Source organism: Gavialis gangeticus, unplaced genomic scaffold (genome assembly GCF_001723915.1).
Source record: "Gavialis gangeticus isolate Ggan-Ray unplaced genomic scaffold, GavGan_comp1, whole genome shotgun sequence".
In the NCBI taxonomy this organism is placed as follows: domain Eukaryota; kingdom Metazoa; phylum Chordata; order Crocodylia; family Gavialidae; genus Gavialis; species Gavialis gangeticus.
This window is the reverse complement of record NW_017729008.1, coordinates 23,472,543-23,486,573: the sequence shown is the minus strand read 5'-3', so window position 1 is coordinate 23,486,573 and position 14,031 is coordinate 23,472,543. Positions and strand designations below refer to the sequence as shown.

The following is a 14,031-nucleotide window of genomic DNA, read 5'->3' as shown; positions in this document are numbered from 1 at the left end:
AGGACGGCTGTATGAAACTGGAGGAAGCCTTCCTAGCGTCGGCTTCCCTTTTAGTTTTATACCATAGGGCACCTAAACATGAACAGCGAGGCTGCTCTGATGCTCTGTAATTACAGCGCGTTGGAACAAACTTGATTAATCAAGTCTGCTGGAGCATGGTAATTACCTTGCTCCTGCAGACTCCATTGTCTTATGTATCGATGTCCCCATGCTGAAAAATGGTGGTGGGGGTGCTTTGACTAAAGCTTGTTCAAGATTTAGTTAAAGCGTCCCTGCTGCCATTTTTCACTGTGGGGATACTGATACATGAAATGCTTTGGGAGCCACTCTAATTAAAGCATCCCCTTACCCATTCCCATAGCACACATATAAATGCTCATAGTGTTTATCACACTTACCCTGGGAGTTGGGATTGGGAGACCCAGGCTAGGTACAGGCATTAAAAAAGCCCGAGGTGGATTCGATTGAAGATGCACAGTTTTCTGAAAGTGTACTGTTACAAACAACCCAGTAATTAAAATATGGGCCTGAACCAAAACTTCACATCATGTCAATACTTTTCAGGAAGGAGGAAAGAGTTTGAAAACTGAATCTGGCTCCTGATTGTACAGACATTTAATTCTCTTAGACTCCAAATCATAAAATGCAAAACCAATGTGGCAGATCTGAACACTCCTAAACTTTGAAATATTCAAAAACCCATATCTGTGTCCATATTTTGCAGATAAGTTCAATATCTACAATACAAAGAAATTCAGTGACACATGGTTTTACATCCCTGAGCATCTGCAGTTGGGGCCAGATGTTGTTATCAGTATATCTAAGCAAATCTCCAGCTATTTCAAAGTTTATGTCAGTGGGAAAGCAGAATTTTTACCTCTGAAGCTCTTAAAGGGGATGATATCAGTACTGCTAACTGCCATTGATAAAAAAAAAATTATATTCTCCTGTTTCTGATACATTCATAAGAAATCTGGGCAGAATCTAGCTTTTAAAAAAATCCAGCCAGTTGGGCCAGATGTTTTGTCCCTTGACTGGAACACAGACCAAAAGAAATAGAAGGCACCCATCTGTGTTGTTCTGCTGTCTTTGAAGTGCAATATAGAATAAGCATAAGTCTGGGCTTCTTCCAGTAGTTCTTTCTAAAGCTCTGAACATCTGTATGATTTGAATTTATAAATTGTGAAAAGTTAAGCTTTTCCCAAATTGCTGACTGTTCTGACTCACTTCCAAAGAGCAGCAGTAAATAAAAACAATTTTGGAGGTACAAAGAAAGAAGCTTACTAATTTGCATTTCAAATTCTCTTCTTTATTCCTGGAATAGGAATATTCATGTTGCTCACTTGAATTTTTCTTCATCTATTAGGTTGCAATTTTTATAATCACACATAAGATGTCACATACTACAGATTGTTTCCAATTGAACTACAAGGGCATGTCCAGATGAGCACGTACGTGCATTTTCCCAGGATCAAATAGCAGTAGAACATAGTTGTCCCCAGGGAATGCCTGTGTACAAGTGCTCTGGTGCATGGCAAGTTGCCCCAGGTTGGGTAGGGGAGGCTAGGACCAGCATCTGGCTGTCTCAGGCAGCCTTAGCTGAGGTCCCGGGTCCCTCCCAGGGCTCCAGTGGTGGTGATCCAGTGCACAGAGCCTGGCTGGCAGCTGGAGCATGGCTCTGATTGGCCAGGCTCCAGTTTCGGGCAGTGCACGTTGCTGCCATGTGCTCCACTGTGCTTTTTTCAGGCGCAGGTTTTTTTTACACTGGGATCTTCTGGTGTCAAAAACCCCCCAACATACTGCAAATTAGGAGCGTGGCAAATGCCTGCATGTGTGGTTTGCAGCACCACATACCACACGTGTGCACTCATCTGGATGTGCCCTAAGAGAAACTATAAAACTCAAGGAATTAGTAATCAAATAGGAACTTTCTACTTTTAGGTTAAAGTTTTGAATAATACCTAGTTCAATAAAGAACAAATGTTGCTTTTTTTTTCCCTGCTGGCAGTTGGAGGCTTGTGTGAAATCACCAGGTGAATTCAGTCCTGTCTCTACTATATTGATATCACTGCAATTCTGTGTTTGGCTCACTTCCTAGGTTCAACATTGATACCAAGGAATGAATAAACAGACAAATTATATAAATTGAACTTCCCTGTCATCTCTTGTTAGACACATTGAGCATGTCCAGATGAGCATGCATGTGCAGTATGAGCATACACATCCAGATGAGCATGCATGTGAAGTATGTGGCTCTGCAGACCTGCTTGCGGCACCACATACTGCACACACTGCAAATTCAGGCATTCCCCACGCTGCTAATTTGCAGCACGGGGAGGGTTTTGACACTGGGAGATCCTGGTGTCAAAAATACCCACAGCAGAAAAAAGCAGGGCGGTGCATGTGGCAGCAGCGTGCATCTCCCAAAACACGAGCCTGGCCAGCCAGAGCCATGCCAAGCTCCCTGCTGCCAGATTGCCACATCTGGAGCCCCAGAAGCCCCCTTTGAGCCCAAGTAAGGCTTCTGGAGCTAGCCCAGGTGCTGGCCCCAGCCTCCCCTGGGGCAACCTGCCGCATGCCAGAGTGCACATGCACAGGTAGTGGTGGCACAGATTGTACTGCTGCTGTTTGTCCTTGAAGAAATGCATGTGCCTGCATGTCTGGATCTGGCCACTGGTGTGACAGTCTTGGGAAATCCATATCACTTCTGTCCTTTCTAAAACTGTACTGTGGCTAGAGGGAGAGAGGTATTTTCTGAGCCTGTTAGTCCACCTTTCACTAGCAATATATTCAGTTATAACAATGTGAATTATATAGCCAAGTGCCAGGAGCATTGTTAGAGATTTGGGTTTGGTACATGCAAACAGTTTTATTTTTCTTCTATTCTTTTTTTTCAGGGATAGACTTATTTGTGGAGGTTCTTTGATACACGAGAACTGGGTGCTAACTGCAAGACAGTGCTTCCCTTCTCGGTACAGTAGTTTGTAGCATTATTGAAATGTATTTCTTTCCTGTAGGACTGAAGCACAAGGCTTCTTTCCTAAAGCTGCTTTTGCTTTATCTTTAATCATTCTCTTTTGATATTTAAGGACCTTGGTATTTATATTTATTATTACATTCATTGCTTCTGAGGAATACTAGACATTTTATAGACAAGCATGAATATATTTTCAAGTGTAAGCATTAGGTAATTGCCTCTTTAAAATTAATTTCATGCTGCTGCTGAAATAGCCAGAGTATAATGCAAGTGTTGGTCAAACCTCTGGAAGGTCAAAGATTCATATCATCTGAGAATTAGCAAGTCTGGCCACTATCAGGAAACAACAGCTATGTTTCATAGCAGTTTGAGCTAAAACTATGTAGTGGTTCCAATCCCAAACCCTTCATCTGGCCATGTTGATTTTGGAAAAGCTTTGGTTCGGATCTGAAATTGGCAGTGTGCATAATATTAGTTAAGAGTGTTAGTTTAAATCAGTCAGTGTTTACATGATGGTCATGGCACAGTATAAAATAGTTTTGTATTATTGTGTTATACAGTAAGTAAAACCCCAGTGTGTCATATCAAATTTGCCTTACATAGGTACAAAGATTTGAAAGACTATAAAGCTTGGCTTGGAGTTCATGACATTGAAGAGAGAGAAGGGACGAAAAGACAAATTCGGAATATTTCCCAGTTGGTGTATGGTCCTGAAGGGTCTGATTTGATGTTACTGAAACTTGCCAGGTTAGTTTTTTGTACCACTAACTCTTAAGACCCCCAGTTGATAACAGTTTTCCTAAGTAAGAACTATGGGCTTTGACTTTGACAGAAACAGTATTATAGATCTGGGGTTGGCAACCTCTTAAGAGCAACAGGCTGAACTAATGGAGCTCAGTCCAAAGACAGGCTACTGCTTCCAACCTAGCTACCATCACTGCCACCACCGCTTCCAACCCACCACATTGTCACTGACTTGCCGCCAAATTGACGCTGACCTCCCAGCTTCACAGGCCACATACAATTGCTTGGCAGGCTGTGGGTTACCAAGCCCTGTTGTAGACTTTATTCATATGGATTAAACTTGTGGTTAGAACTGATTGTACAACAGACAAATATATTTCACCAACATAAATAAATAACACTCTTGTGTTCTCTGGTTTGCAATGTGGTTTGACAAAAAATTCAAATATAAATCAAATTAAAATAGAAAGGGAAAAAAATCATTCGGGCTGCTTGCAAATATTTAGAAAAAAAACCGACAACGTACTTTACGGAAAGAAGCAGCGCATTACTTTGACCCGACTCTGCAGTGTCTGTATAGATCAGGTACTTCATTGGGGCTTTTTGACACTTTTAGCTAAAGCTAATTCTGTCAGCTATTAGATAAAAGTGCCAAAAAAACCCCACTAATGTGCCCAATTTTTACAGATGCCAGGCAAGCTGAATCCAACTAAGGCATTGCCTCTTCCAGGCATGCATGTGGCTGAGCATGGGAATGAGCCGAGTTTAAAATGCTGTTTTTGTTTTTTGTTTTTTTTTAATGTCTGCAAGCTGCCTCAATTTTTAATCTTACACCTTTTATCCTTACTGAGATGAGAGCAGGATAAAGTAACATCAAGAAAAGATGGGAAATATTAGAAAATAATTTAATGTTTTCTTTAAAAAAACTTGGTCAAAGCCAATATTTTCTAGTATGCTGTGTCTGTTCAGAAAACCAATTTTGCCAAAAAAAATCCCCCATTGAACAGCTCTACTCACTGTGAAATAATTTATAACCTTGTGGCTAGTTTTTGAAGGCTATTTTTCCCCCTGTTTTGTCTAAAGGTACCTAATAGCTGCCTAATTTCCAGCCATGCCCAGGTTCTGCTTTTACAAAGGACAGCAGTTCGATGGAACTTACCTGTTTAGGTTTTAGTATTTTTGTCTTCTAGTCGTGTACAGCAGCTGAAAAGGGATTCTGGTTCACTACCAATAGGCATGGAAACACCTTCTACATTGGTCCTAAGCAGTCTAATAAAACCAAATCAAAACACACCAAACAAACAAATAAAAGACCCCATAAGAGTTGGGAGCATCAAGGGGAGGCCTGTAGATCTCAGTTTATGCAGATCCAGTAACTGGAGTGGGTTGATACCTGAATAGCTACAGCCATTAGATTGTGATGAATTGTTTTCATCATTCAGTTCCTAAATTACTGAGATTTGCACAACGAATATTTGGGCCTGAATACTTGGACTTGAAGCAGGTGGAATTCACCTGGCTTTGAAAAATGTTGGTTCAGCAATCCCATCTGAAAAACGTATGGTGTTTCTTGAACAACATGTCCTACATGTTTCCTCCTGATGACCAGGTCTGTCCATCCCCACTCCTCTCCACCCTCCCTAAGAAATAGACATAAAAAACCCTAGAATGGAGTATGGTTTCAATTTACAGAATAAACACCTTAGTGTAACTGAGATCATTTTGTACACAGGACCTTCAGACTATCTTCATATTATCAGAAATGTTTATTTTAATTAAATACATTTCCTTTATATCATCACTATATGAAAAATTAAATAGGATAAAAGTTGGGACAGCAATCTATGAAATATTTTGATGGCTCACAGATGAAATGGAAAAAATATTTAAAAGGATCTGTCGGGTCTTAATAAGATGGAAAAGAAAGCACAATATTGGCCCAATTGTAATTCCTACTGTGAATTAGTATTTTAATGCTATTTTGAAAAATACTGTACTTCATCATGAAAAATCCTTTACATGTACTCTTTGGTTTCTTTTCCCAGACCTGCAGTATTGAATGCTGAGGTGGATATAATCCGACTGCCCATTTCTGGATGTACCATTCCAGAGAAGACCACTTGCAGTGTTTATGGATGGGGATATACAGGATGTAAGAGAGACTTGTGTTTTAAAACTAAATAAAATAAAGTATGTTGACAGCCTGTTTAGTTCCCATTCCTAATATAATATAAGTGAAACTTGTATGGCTACCTGTTATTAAAGCCACCAACCCTTCCCATTTTAAGACCCTGTTTTCAGTTGCTTATAATTTGTCAAAATATGTTTCAGCTACATTTTTCCATGCTCCGTATCTGCTTTCAGCTATTTTCTATTTTATTTTTTCTAGGAAAAACAAAAAAAGTCAAACCCCAGCCAGAATGGCTTGGCCATTTCTGACGACTGGACTATAATATATATAAAAATGGGCACCATATTCTGTGAGGAGTTATAGCACTTTCCTGTAGGGATTTTAAATTTGGCAGGGATGCATCTTTCTGCCATAACCATTAAAATTGGACTAAATTTGACCACATTATAAGATCACAGTTTGCACATGCTCAGTATGAGCTTCTACATGGGGATGTTTACACTGAAGTTTAGGGTTCATCCTGATGGTTTAGAGTTTAGCAGATAAAATCTTTGAAGTGTTCATCTGCCTGGGAATTTTTCCATGTGCATTTGAGCAATTGCAGTTCTGTGCTACAAGTGGGCTGGCCTGTGGGTGAGCCCTGGAACTGGAACTGTTTCTCCTAATATAGCTGTCAGTGCCTCCTTTGCTGTGTCTGGGTAGCATGGGGAATAAAACGTCCAGATTAGGATGCAGAGGGAACAAGATTGAAACGTGAGGGAGCCAAGCAGAATAAGTTGGGACAAAGGTCTTTACAGTTGAGTTGCTGGTGAAAATAAATTTTTGGTGGAATGTTTGGATTCCGGAATGATGAACACCGTAGAAAAAACAAAGAGAAAATTAAAATTCTGTCTTCATAGCAGGGCTCAAATAGCAGACAGTAATTCTGGGCCAGGACCATACAGTGAATAACAAGGAGAAAACAAAGCATTGAACAGATGTTCATTAAATGAACACAAGCCATTCTGTGCACTGAGTTGAGGGTCCTGTGGAAAAAAAGGATCACGTAATCCAAGGCTGTGCCATGTTGTCTAGGCACAAGGCATGGTGAATTAAAGAGGCATGGGCAACATTTAATTCTGGTATTACCTAACTTTAGAGTGTTTGACTTTGTTGCCATAATAAGGTAGCTTATTCTCCTTTTTTTTTTAATGTCAATTTTGTGGGGGAGAGCCTACATGTATAAACTATCAAATATCAAATAATGATATGTTGACTGATAGTTATGAGTTGTCAGATGACAATAATTACTCCAGGCTTAGTTTTGGTGCTGCCACAAATCCTGAATAACTGACAGCAACATAGTTGCACTGCCCCAAAAGCAGACTAGGAGCTAGAACAAATCTATGAGGATTACTGGTTAGTTATTCCCACCCCTCACTGTTTAAGGGTTAGAAGGTAATCTATACCAACCTTAAATCAGATTGTTCCTCTTTGTGCACCAGTTATTGAATTGGTCATTATGCTGGAAAATGACATGAAGACCTCATTCTTACCCGCCTACTCTCTACCATGCATATGGGGGATGGAATAGCAGCCCCACTCAGAGTATACTTTAACCCCTCATGGTGCAGTTATCACACACAAGGGAGTAAGAGGTGCCGTGTGAAAGTGTAAGCTGGCTTATATTTGTGGTGTTAGTGTTGACTCAGGGAACTGAAAATGCAAATCATAAAATGTGGCTAAGTTTTTTTCATTACTGATGTATCTGACCACTGGGATTCTTGGGATTTAGGTGGCCTTCACAACTGGAAACACCCTATCAGCCTCAGCAGGGTGAGGGCTGCAGGCCCACCGTTGAATCAAATGACAGAGTTTCTTAAATGGAGTTCTGTGTCCTCTCTTTGGGCATGAGAATAGTAGTTATACTTCATGGTTATGATATTAGCAGACAGACAACATCCAACAGACACCGCTAGGGAATAGAAGGTCTGATTACAGTGGTGTTCAGTAATAAGGGAAAGAATTGTTGGCAGAACAAATAGTAGTACAGGATAATTAATAGGAGTAGTTTGTGCTCTCTTGTTTTAATAGGTCTGACTGATTAATGTAGTAGTCCTCAGAGTACTCCTCTCACATAGGGAAGTACTTGTTGGTATGCCTGTTTTTTATCTGATGGTGAGTGTCAGTGCAGTTAAGGACATGATTCTGGCTTCCCTTATATAGCTGCTGAGGGAACCATTTGGTTAGATCCTTATATTAAATTGTGTAGCTTATGCATATTGTCACTACATGCTGTCGGGGGAAAAGCTGTGTGACCAGCTTACACATGTGGGTGTACAGTGATCAGAGTCATAGTCATGAATTCATAGAGAAGTGGGGCTGGAAGGGACCTCCAGAGGTCTAGTCCAATCCCCTGCCCCAGGCAGGTTCATCCCTGTGCAAACCATCCCATACAACCATAATCTATATTCTACCTAAGACTACCATTAACCGTGACACAACATAGATCTAACAGCCTAATTTGCCACAGGTATAGCAGGGGAACCACAGCAGCCAATGTCCTGCTTCTATAAAAAGTTGTCAAAATATGCTCAAGAGGTCCTGGGTAGAGGGCCATGCCCCCTACTACAGAGGAAGGAAAAAAACCCCCACAGTCCATACCAATTTGAACATGGGGTAAAATTCCTTCCTAACCCCAAATATGGAGATTGGTCTGACCTTGAATGTAGGGGCAGGACCCTCTAACCAGGAATCTCTGACTTTGCTCCTAGCATGAGAATCAGCATATCCCAGTTGAAAATCCCCAGCCTTAGCTGTAGCCAATACTGAGTGCCTCTGAGGAAGGCTTAAATATATAGCAGAAAAGGAGGGGTGGGGGCAGGATATGGGAGCAATTAGCCAAGTCCAGAAGCAAGGGAAGTACCCATGGTAGAAAATAGGCATAGCTATGCCTAGATCATCCTTGACTAGTGGCTGTCCAACCTCTTCTTGAACACCTGCAGTGATGGAGGTCCCCTGGGCAACTTCCCTAGGCAATTTATTCGATTGCCTTACTATTCTCACAGTGAAAGTTTTTCCAGATATTCAATCCAAATTTACTTCGCTGGAACTTCAGGCCATTGGTCTGCATCCTCCTCTCTGCAGCAAGAAAGAAAAGGTGCAGTCTCTCTTTTTTATGGCAGCCCTTCAAGTATTTGTAGGCTGCTATCCTGTCGCCTCTTAAGTGCCTTTTTTTTTGCAAGCTGAACACACCTTGCTCCTTCTGCCTTTCCTCATATGACTTGCCTTCTAAGCCCTTGATCATCTTTGTTGCCTGCCTCTGGACCCTTGGTAATTTCTCCATGTCCTTTTTAAAATGTGGAGCCCAGACATGCACACGGTACTCTAGGGAAGGCCTAACCAGTGCTGAGTGGAGAGAGACTATCACGTCCCGTGTCTTCCACCTAATGCTTCTATTAATGAAGCCCAAAACCACATTCACCTTTTGTGTGTGTGTATCAGACTGCAGACTCATTTTGAGTCTGTGGTCTACCAAGACTCCCATTGCCTTTTCCATAGAGCTGCAGTCCTCTTTGAATTTGTATTTTTGATTATTCCTCCCAAGGTACAGTACCTTGCATTTGTCTGCACTGAACTTCATCCTATTAGTTCTAGCCCAACTTTCCAGTCTGCTGAGATCCTTCTGAACTGTGCTCTCATCCTCCAACATGTTTGTAATCCTTTCCATTTTCATGTTATCTGCAAACTTGTTCAAGAAGCTTTCTATGCCAGCCTCCAAATCATTAATAAACACATTGAACAGTACTGGGTCCACAATAGACCCCTGTGGGACTCCACTCGAAATCTCCTGCCATTCTGACATAGGGCCATTAATAATTACCATTTCCCCATGGCTATTGAGCCAGTTATCTTGTAACAATTTAATCCAGCCCCTATTTCTTCAATTTGTTTCTGATAAGGTCATGCAGGACCTTGTCAAAAGCCTTGCTGAAGTCCAGATACACTATATCCACAGCATTCCCTATATCCACCCAAATTGTTACTTTGTCAAAGGCAGAGATCAGCTTTGTCTGACACAATTTGCTTTTCATAAATCCATGCTGGCTGCTTGCAACCAGCTTTTCATCTTCCAGGTGCTTGCCAGTGGCCTACCTCAAGATATGCTCCAGTAACTTCTAAGGTATTGAGGGTGAAGCTAACCAGCTTGTAGTTCCCTGGGTCATCCTTCTTTCCTTTTTTAAAGAGGGGTACTTCATTGGTCCATTTCCAGCCCTCTGGTACCTGATTCATCTCCCATGACTTCATGAAGGTCATTGCCAAGGGCTCCAGGATCTCAACTACCAGTCCCTTCAGCACCCTGGGATGAAGCTCATCTGGCCCTGTTGGCTTGAATTTATTGTTTGTTACTTCCTCCCTCAGCTTGCCCCCTTCCTTATCCAGGTAATTCCTATTAGGTGTCTGGAAGTTGATTTTTTTTTTGTAACAACTGAGACAAAGTAGCTGTTCAGTAGCTCCACCTTCTTCATATCTTCAGTGAGGAGTTCCTCCTGGCTTGTTAACAGAGGAACCACAGCTTCCTCGGGCCTTCTTTTCTGGTCAACATGCTTACAGAACATCTTCTTATTGTCCTCCTCCTTTGCCAGGTGCAGCTCATTCTTTGCCTTTCTAGTTGACTTTCTGGTTTTGTCCCTGCAGGTTCTTGCTATTTCATGGTATGTATCCTTAGTTACCTCCCATTCTTCAATTGCCTGTATGCTTTCCTTTTGCATTTCAGACATCCTAGAAGCTCCTTGTGCATCCACAATGGTCTCTTGCCATTCTTTTCATGCTCTCATCATGTCAGGGCAGTTTTTTGTTGGGCTTCCAATACTGTGTCCTTTAGAAACTCCCAGCCCTCCTGGGTGCTTTTATCCTCCAATCTACCCTTCCATGACACCATGCCTATTAGTTCCCTGACCTGGGTGAAATCAGCCTTTTTGGAATATAGCATCCTAATTTTGCTGACTTTATGCTTTCCCTGTCCCAGGATCTGGAATTCTAGTTTATCGTGATCACTTCTTCCCAAGTTACCCATCACCTTCCCATCCTCCATCAGTTATTCCTTGTTGTTCAGGACAAGATCCAAGATAGATGATACCCTAGTTGTTTCGTCCACTTTTTGGAAGAGAAAGTTTTCCTCCACACAGATTAGGAACTGGTTTGCCATTTTATGCGTTGTTTTTTCAGCAGATGGCCAAAAAATTGAAGTCTCCTATCAGTACCATCCCATAGCTTTTGGATAGATTTGTCACCTGCTTACCATGTGCCTCATCTACCTCTTTGTCCTGATTAGGTGGTCTATAATAAATCCCCACCATTATATTGATGCTGCATCTTTCACCTTTCATCTTTACCCAAATGCATTTTTCTTTGCCATCTTCTTCCTCCTGAACCAGGGAACAAATGTATGTGTTTTTGACATACAAATAAACACCAGCACATTTTCTCCAAATCTTGTGCTTCCAAAACAGAGTGTAACCCTCAGTGTTCACATTCCGGTCAGAAGAGTTGTCCCGCTAGGTCCCAGTGGTGCCCATCAGATTGTTTTCACAGACTGCAGCTTCTGACTCATCTTGTGTATTCCCCATACTTCTTGTATTTGTATACATGCATCTCTGAGGCATGGGTCTGAGCAGATTCCAGCATGGAGCCCTGTGGCCATGTGGGTCCTGGCATGGAGGCATGGGGCAGTTGGGATTTTCTGGGATCCACACTTCATGGGCTTTCCCTTCTTCTGGAGATGCATCCCTTAACGTGCATTTCTGTGAGTGGGGAAAGCCAGGCAGGTGCTTGGGCACCTCTAGCCTCCAAAGCAGCTCCATGGGGTGGCGGAGGTACTAATAAATTATTGCTGCTGACATCTATTTTGTCTATGGCAATAGAGTATGGGCAGTCCAGAACTGCCCACCCTCTACTGCCACAGACCAAATAGATATCAGCAGCAGAGTGTATTAGTACCTTTTGTTGTGCTGCTAAACTTTCTTCCTAGGGTTGTTCCTGGCATGCTCTTCTGTGTTTTGCTTTTATTCATTGCAAGAGAGGGGGTGAAACCCTGCTATGTTGAGGTCAGTGAATAAACTCCCACTGTCTTCAAAGGAGCTAGGGTTTTACTCGAAGTCTCAGTTTCACTTGCAGTGATTGTTCCAAAATCATATAGTAAGTCAGTGATTGCTTAAGAATAAAACTTATGAATCCATGTTTGGTTTTTTATCCAGTGACAACATACAGCTCCAGGTATTATACCTGGAGAATATAATAGTAACGATATATATGTATTATACATAACACATGCCTACACAGCAGATGCATTTCTGGCATTTTTGTTGGAACGGTAAAAAAGAAAGGTAAAAGATACACGTTCATTAGCATGAGGATGGGGAAGAGAGCAGCAGTTAAATATACATGATGCGCTGGAAACAGTCTTGCGCTCAATGTTTTTCATGAAAACAAAATATTGTTTGTTCATAGTTGTTTTCCTGATTTTTCATGTTAGTGATTCCCTCTGATGGCCTGCTCCGAGTAGCGAACCTGCTTATTGTAGGAAATGAGAAGTGCAACCAATATCTCAAAGGGAAAATCACTGTGAATGAGTCAGAAATCTGCGCTGGGGCTGAAACCATTGGTTCTGGACCTTGTGAGGTAAAGTAGTATTGCAGCAAATGGAGTGAGGGAGTCTACAAACACAGGGCAGGGTGTTTTTTTCTTTTTAATGACAAATAATTTATTTGTTGTTTTGCCTAATTATTCTGTATGCTTTAAATTTGAGTAGAAATCGCATGTTGGTGCTATTTCGCATTGCAAACAAAGATCCTTTTTCTGACATTGGGTAGTACCTTATTTAGCAAATGTTCCTTTGAAATCACTGAGTCTGTGACTTTAGTACAGGAAAGTACTTTAGGGTGTGTTAAACTCACTTACATATCAACATCACATGCTGAATTGCTCTCCAGGACAGGGTTCTATTTCTGGTGTAAGTTACTATTCAGTATAATAATAATTGGTAAAATAAAAATAACATAATTTATACGATGGTAGAGAGAGGAGGAGAGAGAACATATTTATATTCATCACAGAAAGTGGCAGGGGTCTTACAAGAGACAAAAGGAAAAACAGATTCCAGCTGTTTCTAGGTAAAACAGTTGAATTGGTAGTATTTTGTGCAGGTATTTGCTATCCTTCGATTGCAATCTGCATCTGAGCCCATAGTTTAGGAATAGGGGGTGGGATCAAATGACCTGTAAGGTTTGTTTCAATCTTATGATTCTGAGAAGCCAAAGGGAATATTTACATTCATTTTAGTGAGTCATTTTTTTATTCTTTACTCAAAAAATCAAACTGCTATGAGTGAATACCCTTAGTATGATTATAGTTCCCTAACTGAAGTGATATTACTAAAATAAAATAATTTTTAGTGCTCAAGGGTAGCATCAAAATTCACTAGGGATCCGTGGGATCTTAACAAAGCATTTTCTTTATAATTAAGTGTTTCATTATATGTGCGATTTTATGCATGCTAAATAACATATCTGCATGAAACCCTCAGGAAATCCAGTACTTCTTATTGGCCTGAAGGAAGAAAAGCCATGCATTGATATTAGCAATGATTGTAACCAACAGATGGTTCTTCATTCCTGTGTTGCACTTGCAACAGCCTTTCTCAACAAGGCACGAACAGTAAAACTGAGTCAGACTGGCAGGTGAAACACCACTTCAGAAAATATTTTACCAGAAGGTTTTGGGGTGGGGGAAGGGAGTGGGTTTCAGACCCAATAAGTGGCATTCAGTGTACATGTCATCTTCGACGACAGCATGCAACCATTTTGTTAGTTTGTTGTGGCTATACAGCTTTCTTAGCAAAAACACCATGAAGTGTTTGGATCGTGATTCATACGGCCTTCCATTTTGAGAGCAAAGTCAGAGCATTTAACTGGTCCGGGGGTGAAATGTCTTTTTAAGGGGTTAGCTTTTTAGCATAAGTTGATGGATCTGGTGTGTTCCCTGTTTAGATGCTAACACCACAATCCTTGGGAGAGCCTGTGAGCCACAGCTCAAAGTTGTCGTCACGGGCAGGGGTGTTCAGCGATGGGCACTGTTCTCTATAGCTATCAGGAACAGATTCGGATGCACCCTCCGTATGCCTTCAACTCCGACCCGGCCT

General features: G+C 41.3%; 1 protein-coding gene across 2 annotated transcripts in view; it reads left to right on the top strand.

Annotated features, from left to right (window-relative positions):
- The window catches only part of HGF (hepatocyte growth factor), a 77,679-nt gene that overhangs the window by 53,401 nt on the left and 10,247 nt on the right, over positions 1-14,031 (top strand). For both annotated transcript variants that reach the window (XM_019509499.1, XM_019509498.1), the window contains exons 13-16: positions 2,898-2,972; positions 3,581-3,724; positions 5,767-5,873; positions 12,367-12,512. In XM_019509499.1, coding sequence (XP_019365044.1) covers positions 2,898-2,972; positions 3,581-3,724; positions 5,767-5,873; positions 12,367-12,512 — 472 coding nt within the window. The remainder of the gene's footprint in view (positions 1-2,897; positions 2,973-3,580; positions 3,725-5,766; positions 5,874-12,366; positions 12,513-14,031) is intronic.